The following is a 17,531-nucleotide window of genomic DNA, read 5'->3' as shown; positions in this document are numbered from 1 at the left end:
ATGCAGGAAGCTGTGGGAGTTGTGGAAGATTGGTCTCTTACATGGGGGTTTATGGTGTATTCTAGGAGGAAGGTTAAAGATGTTAAGCTGCAAATATACGGTCAGGATATAGGTAGGGTGTCTGAGTTTAAGTATTTAGGTATGTGGTTTGATGAGGGGCTTATGTGGAAGAGACATGTTGAGCATATTGAAATGAAGTGTAGGAAGGTGCTGAACCTCATGAGGGCAGTGGCAGGATATGATTGGGGGTCAGATAGACAAACACGGTTGTATATGTACCAGGCATTGATCAGGTCATATTTGGATTATGGATGCTTTGTATATGGATCGGCAGCCAAAACAGTACTACAGCGCCTGAAAGGATACAGTCAAGGGCCCTGATATTGTGTGTGGGTGCCTTCAGGACGACACCTGTTGATGCATTGCAGGTGGATAGTGGGGAACTGCCACTGAGGATAAGGTGGGACAAACAAACTGTAGTTTTGGCAAGTCGGTTAGGACATCTACTTTGTGCATGACACAAGTAATATTTCCAACAATTGTTTACAGTGTGATGAGGTGGTGTTGAAAGAGTCTGGCGCAGGAGGGTAAATCACAGAATAACAGGCTTTAATCCGCAAAATACAGGTTTACACAGAAATGCGTCTAACACACTCTAGCGCACTGGAAAATACAAAGCACACGGGAAATACTCCCGTTGATACAAAATACATGAGCTCCACCGAGCTCCACCGAGCTTCACTAACCTTCACAATAAACAATCACCCACACAGACAAGGAAGCAGAGGGAACACTTATACAATGACTAATGAGGGAATAAGGACCAGGTGTGTGTGATTGAAGACAAGACAAATGGAGTGATGATAAATGGATCGGCAGTAGCTAGTAAGCCGGTGACGCCGAACGCCGAAACCTGCCCGAACAAGGAGGGGAGGCAGCCTCTGCGGAAGTCGTGACAGTACCCCCCCCCCGACGCGCGGCTCCATCAGTGCGCCGACCCCGGCCTCGGGGAAGGCCAGGAGGACGCGGAGCAGGGCGAGCCGGATGGCGACGGTGGAAATCCCGTAACATGGAGGGATCGAGGATATCCCTCACCGGGATCCAGCACCGTTCCTCTGGACCGTACCCCTCCCACTCCACGAGGTACTGAAGGCCCCCCACCCGACGCCTCGAATCCAGGATGGAACGGACAGAGTATGCCGGGGCCCCCTCGATGTCCAGAGGAGGTGGAGGGACATCCCGTACCTCAGACTCCTGAAGCGGACCAGCTACCACCGGCCTGAGGAGAGACACATGAAACTAGGGGTTAATACGGTAATCAGGGGGAAGTAAAAACCTATAAGTGACCTCGTTGACTCTCCTCAGGACTTGGAACGGCCCCACAAACTGCAGGCTCAGCTTCCGGCAGGGCAGGCGGAGGGGCAGATTCCGGGTCGAGAGCCAGACCCGATCCCCCGGTACAAAGACGGGGGCCTCACTGTGGTGGCGGTCAGCGTTGGCCTTCTGACGACGCACGGCGCGTTGGAGGTGAACGTGGGCAGCATCCCATCCGCGCGCCGAAACCAGTCATCCATCGCAGGAGCCTCGGTCTGGCTCTGGTGCCACTTGTGCCAGAACCGGTTGGTAACCTATAACACACTGGAAAGGCGTTAGATTAGTGGAGGAGTGGCGTAGAGAGTTCTGGGCATATTCTGCCCATGGCAAGAACACCGACCACTCCCCCAGCCTGTCCCACGTCCTGATTTACCCGTTCCACCTGCCCATTACTCTTGGGGTGGAACCCAGAGGTCAGGCTGACCGAGACCCCCAGATGTTCCACGAACGCCTTCCAGACCTTGGACGTGAACTGGGGACCTCGGTCAGACACTATATCCTCTGGTACCCCGTAGTGCCGGAAGACGTGTGTAAACAGGGTCTCCGCAGTTTGCAGAGCCGTGGAGAGACCGGGCAGAGGAAGGAGGCGGCAGGCTTTAGAAAAGCGGTGCACAACGACCAGGATGGTGGTGTTACCATGAGAGAGGGGAAGATCAGTTAGAAAATCAACACTTAGGTGAGACCATGGTCGTTGTGGAACTGGTAAAGGTTGTAACTTACCAGCTGGGAGGTGCCTAGGTGCCTTACTCTGGGTGCACACTGAGCAGGAGGAGACATACACCCTCACGTCCTTAGCCAAGGTAGGCCACCAGTATTTTCCGGTCAGGCAGCGCACTGTACGGCCGATACCTGGGTGACCAGAGGAGGGTGACGTGTGTGTGCCCAGTAGATCAGACGATCACGGATAAGAGCAGGCACATACTGTAGCCCATCTGGACACTGAGGTGGAGAGGGATCCGTGCGTAATGCCTGCTCTATATCCGCGTCCATCGCCCATACTACCGCCGCCACAATGCAGGAGGCCGGCAGTATGGGGGTGTTGTCGCTGGGCCTCTCCTCTGTGTCATACAGCCGGGACAGTGCGTCTGCCTTCACGTTCTTCGTACCCGGGGTGTATGATAGAGTGAAGTCAAACCGGGTGAAGAATAGGGCCCACCTGGCCTGGCGAGGATTCAGCCTCCTCGCTGCCCGGATGTACTCCAGGTTATGGTGGTCTGTCCAGACGAGGAAAGGGTGTTTTGCCCCCTCGAGCCAATGCCTCTACACGGTCAAGGCAACAGCCAACAGCTCCCGATCACCAATGCCGTAGTTCTGCGCCGCCGGGCTGAGCTTCTTCGAGAAGAACGCACAGGGGCGGAGCTTGGGTGACGTAACCGAGCGTTGAGACAGGACAGCTCCTATCCCAACCTCGGACGCATCCACCTCTACTACGAACGGTAGTGATGAATCCGGGTGGGCCAGTACTGGGGCTGAGGTGAACAGACCCCGCAGTTTGCTGAAGGCCAGGTCAGCCTCAGCAGACCAGCGGAGCCGGGATGGCCCACCCTTCAACAGGGAGGTAATGGGAGCTGCGACCTTGCCAAAGCCCCGGATAAACCTCCAATAGTAGTTGGCAAAGCCAAGGAAGCTCTGCACCTCCTTAACCGTGGTTGCAGTCGGCCAATTACGCACAGCTGAAATGCGATCTCCCTCCATCTCCACACCTGAGGTGGAAATGCAGTATCCAAGGAAGGAGACAGACTGCTGGAAAAACATACACTTCTCTGCCTTAGCATAAAGGTCATTTTCCAACAGTCGGGCCAGCACGTTGCGAACCAGGGACACATGCTCGGCGCACATAGCGGAATACACCAGGATGTCATCGATGTAGACCACTACACCGCGACCAAGCATGTCCCGAAACACCTCGTTCACAAAGGACTGAAAAACTGAGGGAGCATTCATCAAACCATAGGGCATCACCAGGTATTCATAATGCCCCGTGGTTGTGCTGAATGCTGTCTTCCACTCATCTCCCTCTCGGATACGCACCAGGTTGTACGCACTCCTGAGATCTACTTTGGTGAAGAAGCACGCCCCATGCATTGATTCAATCACTGAAGGAATGAGGGGAAGAGGATAACTCAATCTTATCGTCTCCCTGTTCAGTGGTCTATAATCAATGCACGGGCGCAGACCTCCGTCCTTCTTCTTCACAAAGAAGAAACTCGAGTAGGCGGGTGAAGTGGAGGGACGTATATACCTCTGGCACAGGGACTCGTGACAAATGTTTCCATAGCCACCATTTCAGCCTGTGACAGGGGGTATATATGACTCCTGGGAGGTACAGCGTCTACCCGGAGGTTTATCGCGCAATCCCCCGCCCGATGAGGTGGTAATTTAGTCACCTGCGTTTTAGAGAACGCTTGCGCCAGATCGAGGTATTCAGGGGGAATGCGCACGGTGGAGGTACTGTCAGGATTTTCCACTGTGGTTGCACCAACGGAAACACCTAGACACCTACCCTGACACTCTTGCGACAACCCCGTGAGAACCCTCTGCGGCCATGAGAAGGTGGGGTTATGGAGTGCTAGCCAAGGGATACCTAATAACACAGGGAAAGCAGGAGACTCAATAATGGAAAAAGTAACCTGCTCACAATGAGTCTCCTGGGTAATCATGGTGACTGGTGCAGTAACTTCCTTAACCAACCCGGACCCTAATGGTCGACTATCAAGTGCTCTGATGGGGCGTGGAATGGATAGGGGAATCAATGGAATGCCTATACGGTGTGTGAATGCCCTGTCCATAAAGTTCCCAGCTGCGCCTGAATCAACTAGCGCCTTACACTGGGGAACTACCATGTGTTCAGGAAAGGAGATGTGTATTTTACAGTGCGCAGCAGAGGGCTCTGAACGAGTGTGGGTGTTCGATACCTTGGGTGATGCGAGAGTGCCCTGCCTGCCTGCCACCTCCAACCCCAGAAGAGTGTTGACGAAAACGTGTGGTGAAATGTCCCTTTGCGCCACCAGTGTGGCCCTGGAGCTGTCGTCCTCCGCTCTCTCGGCTAGCAGTTCTACCCATCTCCATCGGTTCTGGATCCGAGTCGGCCGGGATGGAAACGGGCAGACCTCCTCCAGGACGTCCTCTGGTTACCAGCAGGTTGTCCAAACGAATGGCCATGTCCACCAGTTGCGAGAAGGACAACATGGTGTCAAGGCAGGCTAGCTCCCGTCGGACGTCCTCTCGCAGATGGCACCGGAAATGGTCGATCAGGGCCCGCTCATTCCACCCGGACCCAGCTGCCAGAGTTCGAAACTACAATGCGAAGTCCTGCGCAGTCCTCGTCCCCTGCCTCAGGTGGACCAGCCGCTCGCCCGCCTCTCAACCCTCGGGCGGGTGATCGAAGACCGCCCGGAAGAGGCGAGCGAACTCCCGTAGTTCTCCAACGCGGCTCCTCCTTCGTTCCACACCGCATTGGCACACTCCAGGGCTTTCCCCGAGAGGCAGGAGACGAGGGCAGACACCTTCTCCCGCTCCGATGGGACCGGCCGGATGCTGGAGAAGCAGAGCTCCAGCTGGAGAAGGAATCCTTGGCACAGCGCCGCTGTCCCGTCGAACTCCCGTGGTCGGGATATCTGGATCCCTCTGGGTGCTGGGGAGTAGGTGGCGGGATCCGGTTGGCCAGCTGGTCTCGATGGATCGGGCTCTCTCCTCTCCAGGCGTTGGATGACCTGAAGAACCCGATCCATCGCTTCACCCAAGCTGGCTAGCATAGTTGAATGCTCCACGACTCCAGGCATGCGCGTCTCTCCCGCTGACTCCATAGCGGGTGGGTGATTCTGTGATGAGGGGGTGTTGAAGGAGTCAGGCGCAGGAGGGTAAATCACAGAATAACAGGCTTTAATCCGCAAAATACAGGTTTACGCAGAAATGCGTCAAACACACTCAAGGGCACAAAAACAGGCGCACTGGAAAATACAAGGCACACGGAAAATACACGAGCTCCACCGAGCTTCACTAACCACAATAAACAATCACCCACACAGACAAGTAGGAAAAGAGGGAACACTTATACAATGACTAATGAGGGAATAAGGACCAGGTGTGTGTGATTGAAGACAAGACAAATGGAGTGATGATAAATGGATCGGCAGTAGCTAGTAAGCCGGTGACGCCGAACGCCGAAACATGCCCGAACAAGGAGGGGAGGCAGCCTCTGCGGAAGTCGTGACATACAGAGATTATTTCACTTATAATTCACTGTATCACAATTCCAGTGGGTCAAAAGTTTACATACACTAAGTTGACTGTGCCTTTAAACAGCTTGGAAAATTCCAGAAAATGATGTAATGGCTTTAGATGCTTCTGATAGGCTAATTGACATAATTTGAGTCAATTGGAGGTGTACCTGTGGATGTATTTCAAGGCCTACCTTCAAACTCAGTGCCTCTTTGCTTGACATCATGGGAAAATCAAAAGGAATCAGCCAAGACCTCAGAAAACCATTTGTAGACCTCCACAATTTCCAAACGCCTGAAGGTACCACGTTCATCTGTACAAACAATAGTACGTAATATAAACACCATGGGACCACGCAGCCGTCATACCGCTCAGGAAGGAGATGCGTTCTGTCTCCTAGAGATGAACGTACTTTGGTGCAAAAAGTGCAAATCAATCCCAGAACAACAGCAAAGGACCTTGTGAAGATGCTGGAGGAAACAGATACAAAAGTATCTATATCCACAGTAAAACTAGTCCTATTTCGACATAACCTTGAAAGGCCGCTCAGCAAGGAAGAAGCAACTGCTCCAAAACCGCCATAAAAAAGCCAGACTACGGTTTGCAACTGCACATGGGGACAAAGATCGTACTTTTTGGAGAAATGTCCTCTGGTCTGATGAAACAAAAATAGAACTGTTTGGCCATAATGACCATCGTTATGTTTGGAAGAAAAAGGGGTTCCTTGCAAGCCGAAGAAAACCATCCCAACCGTGAAGCACGGGGGTGGCAGCATCATGCTGTGTGGGGTGCTTTGCTGCAGGAGGGACTGGTGCACTTCACAAAATAGATGGCATCATGAGGAAGGAAAATTATGTGGATATATTGACAACATCTCAAGACATCAGTCAGGAAGTTAAAGTTTGGTCGCAAATGGGTCTTCAAAATGGACAATGACCCCAAGCATACTCCGAAGTTGTGGAAAAATTGCTTAAGGACAACAAAGTCTAGGTATTGGAGTGGCCATCACAAAGCCCTGACCTCAATCCTATAGAACATTTGTGGGCAGAACTTAAAAAGCGTGTGCGAGCAAGGAGGCCTACAAACCTGACTCCGTTACACCATCTCTGTCAGGAGGAATGGGCCAAAATTCACCCAACTTATTGTGGGAAGCTTGTGGAAGGCTACCCGAAACGTTTGACCCAAGTTAAACAATTTAAAGGCAATGCTACCAAATACTAATTGAGTGTATGTAAACTTCTGACCCACTGGGAATGTGATGAAAGAAATAAAAGCCGAAATAAATCATTCTCTCTTCTATTATTCTGACATTTCACATTCTTAAAATAAAGTGGTGATCCTAACTGACCTAAAACAGGACATTTTTACTAGGATTAAATACAGGAATTGTGAAAAACTTAGTTTAAATGTATTTTGCTAAGGTGTATGTAAACTTCCGACTTCAACTGTATATAGATAATCGTTTTTAACGATATATACAGATGGTTCAAAGGATCCAGTCAGTGGTAGGGTGGGGGCAGGGGTCTATATCCCAGATTTCAATGTTAGAGTATGTAAGCGGTTAACTGATTATGTGTCAGTGTTTGCGGCCAAGTTGATGGCCACGATTAAAGGTTTGAGATGGGTGGAGGAGGTGAAATCACTCAGAATGGTGATCTGCTCTGATTCGGATGCAGTGTTGAGTAGTGTGAAGACGGGCAGGTCGGATAGGAGACGATGGGGCTGTTAATGGGATTGGAGAGGATGGGAGTGGTGGTAAGCTTTTGCTGGGTTCCCGCCCATGTGGGTGTGGAGGATAATGAGAAAGCCGATGTGGTGGCTAAGAGTGCTGTGAGGAGAGAGGGAGTAGGTCCCACTGGGCCGCAGGGTAGTCAAGTCCTTGATCCAGGCAAAAGGGCTCGATCTTTGGCAAAGGGAGTGGGATGCTAGTAGTAAGGGGAGGCAATTTTATCGCTTGCACCGGTCAGTAAAGGAAGCGGTGGGGAGTATGGGATATAGGAGAGAGGAAGTTGTGTGGAGTAGACTACGGTTTGGGCACACAGGTTTGAATGCCACGTTATGGATGATAGGGAGACATGAAACAAGTCTGTATGATGAGTGTTTATTGGAGGAAACGGTGGAGCATGTGTTGATATTTTGTGAACTGTATGAGGTAGATAGGGTGAGATTGTGTGAAAGGGTTAGAGAGGCTGGACGGGGTTTGGGTGGTGTAGTAGGGGGAGGGAAGTGGTGTCTAGGGCTCTTTCACTTTCTTAGAGGAACAGGAATAATGAAGATAATTTAATGTAGGTAGGCCGTGACTTGCCTCACACCCCAGTACAGTAGGTGGCAGTGTATGCAACGTTGGATGTGATCTGCCAACCCAATCCCAAAGAAGAAGAAGAAACATTGGCGGGACTTTATGGAAAGGTACTGAGACGATAACAAATGATTTTAACTACAAAAACAGATTAACGTTCATCGGATTATATAGGAACTATGGATCACGATCAAGAATAAGTGTAGAGAGCGTATAATGAGGTAGGCAGTAAAGTCTAACAACAGACAGAAAAATAAAAACGGTAGTTGACGTTAGTGTCTTCACAATCACTCCTAGATAGCCAGCTAATTTAGCTAGCAAGCCAGCCAGCCGTGTAACGTTAGTACCTTACTTAGTCAATGATAGCTAGCTAGCTAGCTTGCAATGCAGATCTAAGATATATTTTGTCAGTTCTGCCTAACGTACGCTTTCAGACGGGACCAGATGAACACTGCCCGGGAGATAAAACGTAAGTTGCTCACCTTTACTCCGATCATGTAACGATGAGTAATAGCTGGCAAAACCTGCATTGCGTTTGCGTTTTTATATATATCTTGATTGCCAGGTTGCTGTTGTTGTTGACGTGATTTTGAAGGTATGGCAACGCGAGACTATTGTTGACCAAACATACTTCATACCAAGGCATTCAGGCAATTGGCATTTGTGGGCTTTGTACATACGCTCACACACAATTTATTTTCCTATTTTTTCCCCATAGAACTACAGAAAGCTAAGAACAAAGCTCAGAGCAATAATAATCTGAGAGAAGAGGCCAGTCTGTGCAATCAACTGGGAGAGGTGTTGTCAAGAAATGGTAATGTGATCATCTTTTTACTTCATTGCATAGAGAAAGTGTCAATTTAGTCATATCTAATATTCTTTATGAAACACAGACATAAAAATACCATGACTTTTGGTATTTTCACGAATCCATAGAATAGTCCTTTGGAGGAAGGATTGTTGACATATTTGACATTTGTATTTAAATTATTTCTCATTTATGCTTTTATCAAAGTTGGCATATTTATGACATTTTGGCCTTATCCAGGCCTCCTTTAAGACTCCATAGTGTTTAATCTTTAGGTGATACGAAGCAAACATTGGTTTCAAATGAAAATGTACCACTCACTCTGTAATATGATAGTATTTTGACTTCAATAACTTTTTTACATTAATTTATGAATATTGAAAAATATAAACATGAATATTGAAAATATAAAATTTTAGATTCTGAATATTTTTGTATATAATGTTGAACATAATATACTCTTAAGGGCATATCAAAGTTCCTGAGTGGGATTTCTGCTACTTTTAGAGTTATGATCCAATTTGTAAGCATTACCAACAGAGTGAATGTGAAAATGGAGTCAAGATGGTCTGTTGGTGATCCCACTCTGGAACTTTGATATGCCGTAGAGTATTATGTTCAATAATATATTGAACAATGTGCCTATTAATCAAAATTTTTATATTTCAATATTCATGTTTATATTTTTCAATATTCAGACATTTATGTTTATTTGATTGAAATCAAAATACTACTCATATTACAGAGCAAGCGGTAAAGCTTCATATGACATCAATTTTTGCATTGTAGCTAGCAGTCCCCCTTCTGATAACCAGGTGGCGAATCGCATCTCTGCATGTCTGGCAGACATATCAGTATGGATGACGGATCACCACCTCAAGCTGAACCTTGGCAAGACGGAGCTGCTCTTCCTCCCGGGGAAGGACTGCCCGTTCCATGATCTCGCCATCACGGTTGACAACTCCGTTGTGTCCTCCTCCCAGAGTGCGAAGAGCCTTGGCGTGACCCTGGACAACACCCTGTCATTCTCCGCCAACATCAAGGCGGTGACCCGATCCTGCAGGTTCATGCTCTACAACATTCGGAGAGTACGACCCTGCCTTACACAGGAAGCGGCACAGGTCCTAATCCAGGCACTTGTCATCTCCCGTCTGGATTACTGCAACTCGCTGTTGGCTGGGCTCCCTGCCTGTGCCATTAAACCCCTACAACTCATCCAGAATGACGCAGCCCGTCTGGTGTTCAACCTTCCCAAGTTCTCTCACGTCACCCCGCTCCTCCGCACACTCCACTGGCTTCCAGTTGAAGCTCGCATCTGTTACAAGACCATGGTGCTTGCCTATGGAGCCGTGAGGGGAACGGCACCTCCGTACCTTCAGGCTCTGATCAGTCCCTACACCCAAACGAGGGCACTGCGTTCATCCACCTCTGGCCTGCTGGCTCCCCTTCCTCTGCGGAAGCATAGTTCCCGCTCAGCCCAGTCAAAACTGTTCGCTGCTCTGGCACCCCAATGGTGGAACAAGCTCCCTCACGACGCCAGGACAGCGGAGTCACTCACCACCTTCCGGAGACATTTGAAACCCCACCTCTTTAAGGAATACCTGGGATAGGATAAAGTAATCCTTCTACCCCCCCCAAAAAAAAAAAAAAAAATAATAATAATAAAAAATAATAATTTGTAAAGTGGTTATCCCACTGGCTATAGGGTGAATGCACCAATTTGTAAGTCGCTCTGGATAAGAGCGTCTGCTAAATGACGTAAATGTAAATGTACAGATGAAGCATGAGTCTTAAAGAAGGGCTGGTTAAGGCCAAAATGTCATACATTTAGCAATTTTGAGTAATTATTTCACAATTATGCTTTTAGATATAAATGTCAACAATCCTTCCTCCAAAGGACTATTCTATGGATTACATTTTGTGAAAACCCCCCAAGTAATGTACTTTTTTTTGTCTGGGTTTCATGTGCAATCATTTAATCGTCATATCTATTCTTGATTCATCGCTACGATTCTGCACATTTTGTTTCCTATCAGGTGATTATGGAGCTGCCATTGAGGAACATCGGCAGGAACTGCAAATTTCCACGGCAATGCATGATGTCATTGGACGTGCAGTGGCCAATCGTAAGATTGGGGAGTGTTATGCAGAGATGGGGAACATTGAGGCGGCTTTGAAGGTGAGTGAACAGCTCAAGCTTTTCTCTCTGATCCTCTACCTGCTTTTGTTTCAGATGGGCACATTACTCGAGATACACTTTTAGATTTTTTTTTTTGGACTAACTATGCAGCCTGAAAGGCACAACAAGAACAATCAACATTTTGAATATAATCAGATTCTGTACTAACCACCTGTTTATTACAAGAGTATCCTCACCATTTCACCTGTTGCAAATCATACATAAGCAGAGTATATTAATTAAGAGTGTGTCTTTTGTTCAGCACCAGAGATGTCATCTGGATCTGGCTCGCTCCGTCAATGATCATGCAGAGGAACAAAGGGCACTCGCCACCATTGGAAGAACCTTCCTATTCCGCTACGAGTCTGACCAATCGAGGGACAGCTTGAAGCAGGCGGAAGATGCCTTTAGGAAGAGCATGGCTATTGTGGACAACGAACTGGAAGGTGTGTGTACACGTTTTACTATACTTGTGAGTACCACAAGAATAGTAAACCAACAAAAGTTCTGAGAAGTGAGGACATTTTGCCAGTCCTCACTTGTAAAAATGCTAGGGTTAGGGAAAATATGATGTTGAATGGTAATCAATTGTTGGTCCCCAAAAAGTCCTCACAAGTATAGTAAGACGTGTGTGTATGTTTGTCTACGTATGTTTGTCGGTCGGCTTTTATATATGAATCCAAGTGAGGCAAATAAATGTGTGAACAGAAAAGTCACTTTTTGGGCAAATGTGGGGCCCAGAGTTTTTCCTGACCACTTGATCTGATCAGGAAAAACCCCTGGGCCTATTCATGAGGTAAGCCATAGGGTTTTCCATCTTTCACCTCCTCCTGTATATTGCTTTATCTCCTCTCCCCCTCAGGGACAGTGGCTGCTCGGGAGCTGAGTGAGATGAGGGCTCGCCTGTACCTCAACCTTGGTCTGGTGTGTGACCACCTGGGGGAGCCCAAGCAATGCAGTGAATACATCCGCCTCAGCGTCTACATTGCAGAGTAAGAGCTCACGTCAACCTGGGCCCGTATCCACGATGGATCAGTTTGGCCTTTCATATCATAATTTATAAGATTATATGGACAGGTGGGATTCTGATCCTAGATCAGGACTCCTTCTCTGAGACGTTTTGTGGATACAGGCACTGGTCTGCCAATGGGAACACAGTCAGCACACCATAACACCAACGCTTGCTGTTCAAAGCCATCGGCTAGACTACAGATACACATGCAATGCAGTGCCACACATTTAATAGCAGGCAGAACATGAAATACAGCGCAATACAATGCCACTCTGTAATAATATAGCTAGGTCTATTACACTTTGAACTAGGACCTAGAGTAAGGTTCAATCCATGGCAACCTTGTACAGTAGATAATACCTTTCCTAATATCTTACCATGAAGTGAGTTGGTGTCCCCCTCCCTTGTCTGTATAGGAAGAACCAGCTCCTGGAGGATCTGTACCGTGCCAACTTCAACCTGGGCAACATCTACTTCCGCAACGGGCACCACTCCAATGCCATGCGCAGTCTGGAGCAGGCCAAGGAGTGTGCCCGCAAGATCAAAGACAAGTTCAGCGAGAGCGAGTGCTTCCACTCCATTGGCAAGGTGAGGAGTGGAAATTCTCATGGTGTTAGATTTTTTAAATGAACACACTAATTCAGTCAGTTATAAAGCATTACAGTTTTATGTTATATTATGTAGTCCTCTGTAGCTCAATTGGTAGAGCATGGCGCTTGTAACGCCAGGGTAGTGGGTTCGATCCCCGGGACCACCCTTACCTAAAAATGTACTGTAAGTCGCTTTGGATAAAAGCGTCTGCTAAATGGCATATTTATAACAAACTTCCCATTAACAGTATAAGCTAGTGTGTGTGTGCATTTGTCTGTGCATGTGACAGAGTTCGAACCTGGGTCTCCTCCTGCCCATTAAAAGCCTGGGTATTGACTCGCAATGCAACTCTTCAGGTCTTAAGCAGGGTTTCTTGAGTGATCATGTGAGCGTGGTCACTCAATCAGCTCTGTTACATGTGTCTCTCTGTACATTGTGTGTGTGTAGGTGCAGCTGTCTCTGGGTGACTTTGTGGCAGCCAGGCGTTCCCTGAAGAAGGCCTTCTCTCTGGGCTCCCAGCAGGTTGTGGACAGGGAGGCAGTGAAGAAGGCCTTCAAACAAGGTGAGAGAGAGAGGCTTGTTTGTTTGTTACTCTTAAAACCACAGAGATGGAGAGAGAGGGGCTGGGCCACACATGTCAACCAGGACTGGGCTTTCTGTCTGTCTGTCTGTCTGGGGGAAATGTTCATAGATTCAATGATTTTCCTACTCTGGCAGCAACTTTGATCTCTCTCTGTGTGTGTTTGCCGTAGCGATTCGGGGCAGTCAGCTGGAGGAAGCAGCGGGAGAGCTGGGCGGCAAGGGGCGTTCCCAGCAGGCTGTGGGGCTGGCGGAGCAGCTGGGGGACCTCTACTGTAAGGTTGGATGCTACAGCAAAGCCCTGGACGCCTACCGTACGCAGGTGAAAACATCACACTCACGTAGCCCCACACAGTCACCACTTCCTGTGTCCCTTTTCACTTCCTCTCTTTCCTGTTTATTAAAGTAGATTATTTCACCAAATGAAGGGGCAGTTGCCTCCATTTAACTATTTAAATCACTTGTCTGGATAAGTACACGTCCATCCAACCGTTCCCTATCCCCCCCCCCCTCCCACGCTATCTATACCTGTCAGTCTTGTGTTTCATGAGCTGTATGTCCAATCCATGTATTTATTGTATAATCTTGACCTATCTTGACCAATGACATGACACTTGTCTGTTGTGTAGCTGTCCAGTGCAGAGGCGTTGGGGAAGCCTGCTCGGGAGCTGGCTGTCATTCACGTGTCCCTGGCTGCCACCTACACAGACCTCAGGCAGCATGACAAGGCTGTGGAGCATTACAGACAGGAGTTGGCCCTCAGACAGGGCAACCCCAAAGAGGTATGACCTGCCTGGGTTTACCTGTGGCTGAACACTATGGGGTTGGATTTCTTAGTCTTGTCATATAGAAAGGTTTCCTTTGGTGCATACTGTCTTATCAGCATTGGCTGTGCTTCTTTTAATCCATGCTCACATCATTTTTGTGTGTGTGTGTCAGGAGTGTAACACGTGGCTGAACATCGCAGCAGCCCAGGAGGAGAGTGGGAGGACCATGGAGGATGTGGACTGTAGCTACGACTCTGCCCTGCGCTGTGCAGAGAGGGCTGGCCAACTCAAACTACAGGTACTGTAGGTTGTAGTGGTCCACTCTGACTGGGCTCACCATAGAAATATGCTAAGTGTTTTTTTCAGTGAAATGAAAAGCGCTAGGCCTGTATAGATAAAATATTTTGTTCTACAGACAGCAGAAACCGCATGTTATTTACACTAGCTTTTTTTATTTTCCATTTTCATTTATTTCTCTCTCTCTTTCTTTCTTGGTCTCTCTCTCTCCTTCCTTCTTTCGCTCTCTTCATCAGAGGCGAGTGCTGAAGACGTGGCTGGGTGCCCAGAGCCGCAGGGGCTCGTCGCAGACTGATGACACGCAGGCCAGGCTAGAGGAGCTGTGTGCCACCGAGGGCTGGAGTCCTGAGGGGGAGAGCGAGGGAGAGGAGGACGAGGAGATGGAGAACAGTGAACCCATGGAGGATAGCGATATCCAGCTCTCAGACTCTGGTGAGTGAGACTACGGTCTCCACAGCTATGTTTGTCCACTGCGGGAATCTGTACCTTAGTTATATGATAGAATAAGCACCTTTTACCTCAGTTTGAGCTATCAGGTTATTTAGTTTAGCATACAGGATGTTGCTGAATAAAGTAAGGAAAATTGGCACTGCTTTGGCAGATAATTTTAGTCCGGCTAATTTTCAGTGTCTTTCTCTCTCTGTAGACGATGATGTAGAGGAATATGACAAGATGGTCAGTAGCGGCAGGAGAAAGCCGGGTCGGGTAAGTGCCACATTTGGCAATGATGTCTTTGCTTTTGATTTGTCTGGGATTCTTCTTCTATTCTTTGACTTGTGTAAGCAGTCTGCATTGAAGTTACTGAAAGAAGCAGAGACTCATGTCTGTCTGACTCTGTCTGTCTGTATTTCAGTGGAACAAGAGGAATGAGAAGGGGGAGACATCTCTCCACAGAGCCTGTATAGACGGGAACCTGAAGCAGGTCCAGTACCTGGTGGAGCAGGTGAGTGGAACTGGGTTTATACGCCTACTACTTCTCTGTGACTATGGTACTGTCTATAGTAGTATTCAGCCAGTACTGTCTATAGTAGTATTCGGCCAGTACTGTCTATGGTAGTATTCGGCCAGTACTGTCTATGGTAGTATTCGGCCAGTACTGTCTATGGTAGTATTCGGCCAGTACTGTCTATGGTAGTATTCGGCCCGTACTGTCTATGGTAGTATTCGGCCAGTACTGTCTACGGTAGTATTCGGCCAGTACTGTCTACGGTAGTATTCGGCCAGTACTGTCTACGGTAGTATTCGGCCAGTACTGTCTACGGTAGTATTCGGCCAGTACTGTCTACGGTAGTATTCGGCCAGTACTGTCTATGGTAGTATTCGGCCAGTACTGTCTATGGTAGTATTCGGCCAGTACTGTCTATGGTAGTATTCGGCCAGTACTGTCTATGGTAGTATTCGGCCAGTACTGTCTGCGGTAGTATTCGGCCAGTACTGTCTACGGTAGTATTCGGTCAGTACTGTCTACGGTAGTATTCGGCCAGTACTGTCTACGGTAGTATTCGGCCAGTACTGTCTACGGTAGTATTCGGCCAGTACTGTCTATGGTAGTATTGGGCCAGTACTGTCTATGGTAGTATTGGGCCAGTACTGTCTATGGTAGTATTGGGCCAGTACTGTCTATGGTAGTATTGGGCCAGTACTGTCTATGGTAGTATTGGGCCAGTACTGTCTATGGTAGTATTGGGACAGTACTGTCTATGGTAGTATTGGGACAGTACTGTCTATGGTAGTATTGGGCCAGTACTGTCTATGGTAGTATTCAGCCAGTGTGCCTGTCTCTCAGGGTCATCCTGTCAACCCCAGGGACTACTGTGGCTGGACTCCTCTCCATGAGGCCAGCAACCACGGACACACAGGTAACAGAAAAATACACTTGCCCTCAGTGGAGTTGGAGCCAGATCAGACTTAATCAGCATTTTAACCCAAATCTGCTTCTCTCTCTCTCTGTTCTTTCTCTTCCTCTCTGTTCTCTCTTTCCCTCTCTGTTCTCTCTCTCTCTCTCTCAGACGTGGTGGCTCTGTTGCTTGAGAGGGGGGCTAACATTAACGATGGGGGGGGGTCTCTGTGTGAGGGGGTCACCCCGCTGCACGACGCCCTCAACTGTGGACACTTCCAAGCGGCCAGATTACTGGTGGAGAGGGGGGCCTCGGTCAATGTCCGCAACGCCAAGGTGAGGACAATATGGTGTTGTGTGTGTGTGTTTTGGAGGACGGTGCATGTGTGTGTGTGTGTGTGTTTGTTTGTTTGGTGTGTGTATCTGTTTGTGTGTGCACCTGTGAGTGTTTGTGCAAGTAGCTCATGTATGTGCGTGTCCCCCTCAGGGTGAGACACCCCTGGACAGCCTGCGGCTGTGGCAGAGGATGTACAGAAGAGAGCTGGACCGGGAGGCCAGACAGGAGCTGTCCAGCACAGAGGACCTGCTGAGGAGCGCCCTAGCAGGGTTAGGTGAGGCCTACATACTTCCCCTGGTGGGTGTAGGCCTACACAATACAAGAAGGCTAGAACTGTGTAGAGTGGTTTATAATGAAACTGGGTGGTTATGAGGCCTTTATATCAGGGTTGGGGTCAATTCCATTTAAATTCCAGTCAATTCAGAAAGTAAACCAAATTCAAAATGTTCCTCATTTTAAAGCGTTAAAGAGAATTTAATTTCAGTGTACTTCCTGAATTGACTAGAAATTAAAATGAAATGGACCCCAATCCTGTTGTATATTCAATGTGTCACATTTAGTTTTAGTGTTGTATGTACTCAGTACATGTGGATTCATCATCTCACACGCGCACTGTTTGTGAGGCCTAAAATCAGCTTAATACATGTCCAGAAAATACTGCATCTCCCACAATATACATTCCTGTTGCTGTAAGGACGTTCACTATTCTACTGTGCAGTTAACGTTTCTACACTCTCTGTACCAAAGTCCCCACTGCTCCCGCGCACCCCAAGCCATTTGACGCTCTGCAGGACAGTCAGCTGTTTGATGCAGAGAACTCAGAGCCTCTGATCCCCACCGGAGGGCGCCATTCGGCCACCAACAGCCTGCCCAGAACCAGGAGCCCCCAGGAGAGCGCTGTACCACCTAGCCCCACACGGAGGCACTCTAACGGCACAGCGGGGCCCCCACAACGACACAGAGGGACAGAGGCCTCCATCCTCTTTGGGGTACTAGTTGAATTACAACATAGGAAATTAGATGTCTGTTATAGGTTTCAAACTAATTCTCAATGACCCAGCACTTTTCGACTGTCATAGAATCTCAGTCAAGAACAGCAATCCTAAAGTTAGTTGTTGTGATGCAGATTTACACTGTTCCTATTGACAAATAATCTGTCTTCCTCAGGATGACAGCAGCTCCTCCGACCACAGTGACTTGGATGGCGTGGTCAGCCCTCTGCGCCCTGTC

The 17,531-nt window shown here is 48.4% G+C and overlaps 1 protein-coding gene across 1 annotated transcript in view; it reads left to right on the top strand.

Moving 5' to 3' along the window:
• The first annotated feature begins 7,988 nt into the window (after positions 1–7,988).
• Positions 7,989–17,531, top strand: part of tonsl (tonsoku-like, DNA repair protein) — a 28,147-nt gene continuing 18,604 nt past the window's right edge. The window contains exons 1-18 of the mRNA XM_084143970.1: positions 7,989–8,363; positions 8,613–8,708; positions 10,739–10,881; positions 11,144–11,327; positions 11,744–11,873; positions 12,310–12,481; positions 12,932–13,046; positions 13,237–13,385; positions 13,693–13,845; positions 14,003–14,128; positions 14,364–14,559; positions 14,774–14,832; positions 14,981–15,070; positions 15,914–15,986; positions 16,137–16,300; positions 16,452–16,575; positions 17,049–17,290; positions 17,469–17,528. Of these exons, the coding sequence (XP_084000096.1) occupies positions 8,339–8,363; positions 8,613–8,708; positions 10,739–10,881; positions 11,144–11,327; positions 11,744–11,873; positions 12,310–12,481; positions 12,932–13,046; positions 13,237–13,385; positions 13,693–13,845; positions 14,003–14,128; positions 14,364–14,559; positions 14,774–14,832; positions 14,981–15,070; positions 15,914–15,986; positions 16,137–16,300; positions 16,452–16,575; positions 17,049–17,290; positions 17,469–17,528 (2,301 nt within the window). The 5' untranslated portion in view covers positions 7,989–8,338. The remainder of the gene's footprint in view (positions 8,364–8,612; positions 8,709–10,738; positions 10,882–11,143; positions 11,328–11,743; positions 11,874–12,309; positions 12,482–12,931; positions 13,047–13,236; positions 13,386–13,692; positions 13,846–14,002; positions 14,129–14,363; positions 14,560–14,773; positions 14,833–14,980; positions 15,071–15,913; positions 15,987–16,136; positions 16,301–16,451; positions 16,576–17,048; positions 17,291–17,468; positions 17,529–17,531) is intronic.

This window comes from Coregonus lavaretus (genome assembly GCF_964263955.1).
Source record: "Coregonus lavaretus genome assembly, chromosome: 27".
NCBI lineage: Eukaryota > Metazoa > Chordata > Actinopteri > Salmoniformes > Salmonidae > Coregonus > Coregonus lavaretus.
The sequence above is the reverse complement of the archived record's forward strand: the minus strand, read 5'-3'. Positions and strand labels throughout refer to the sequence as shown.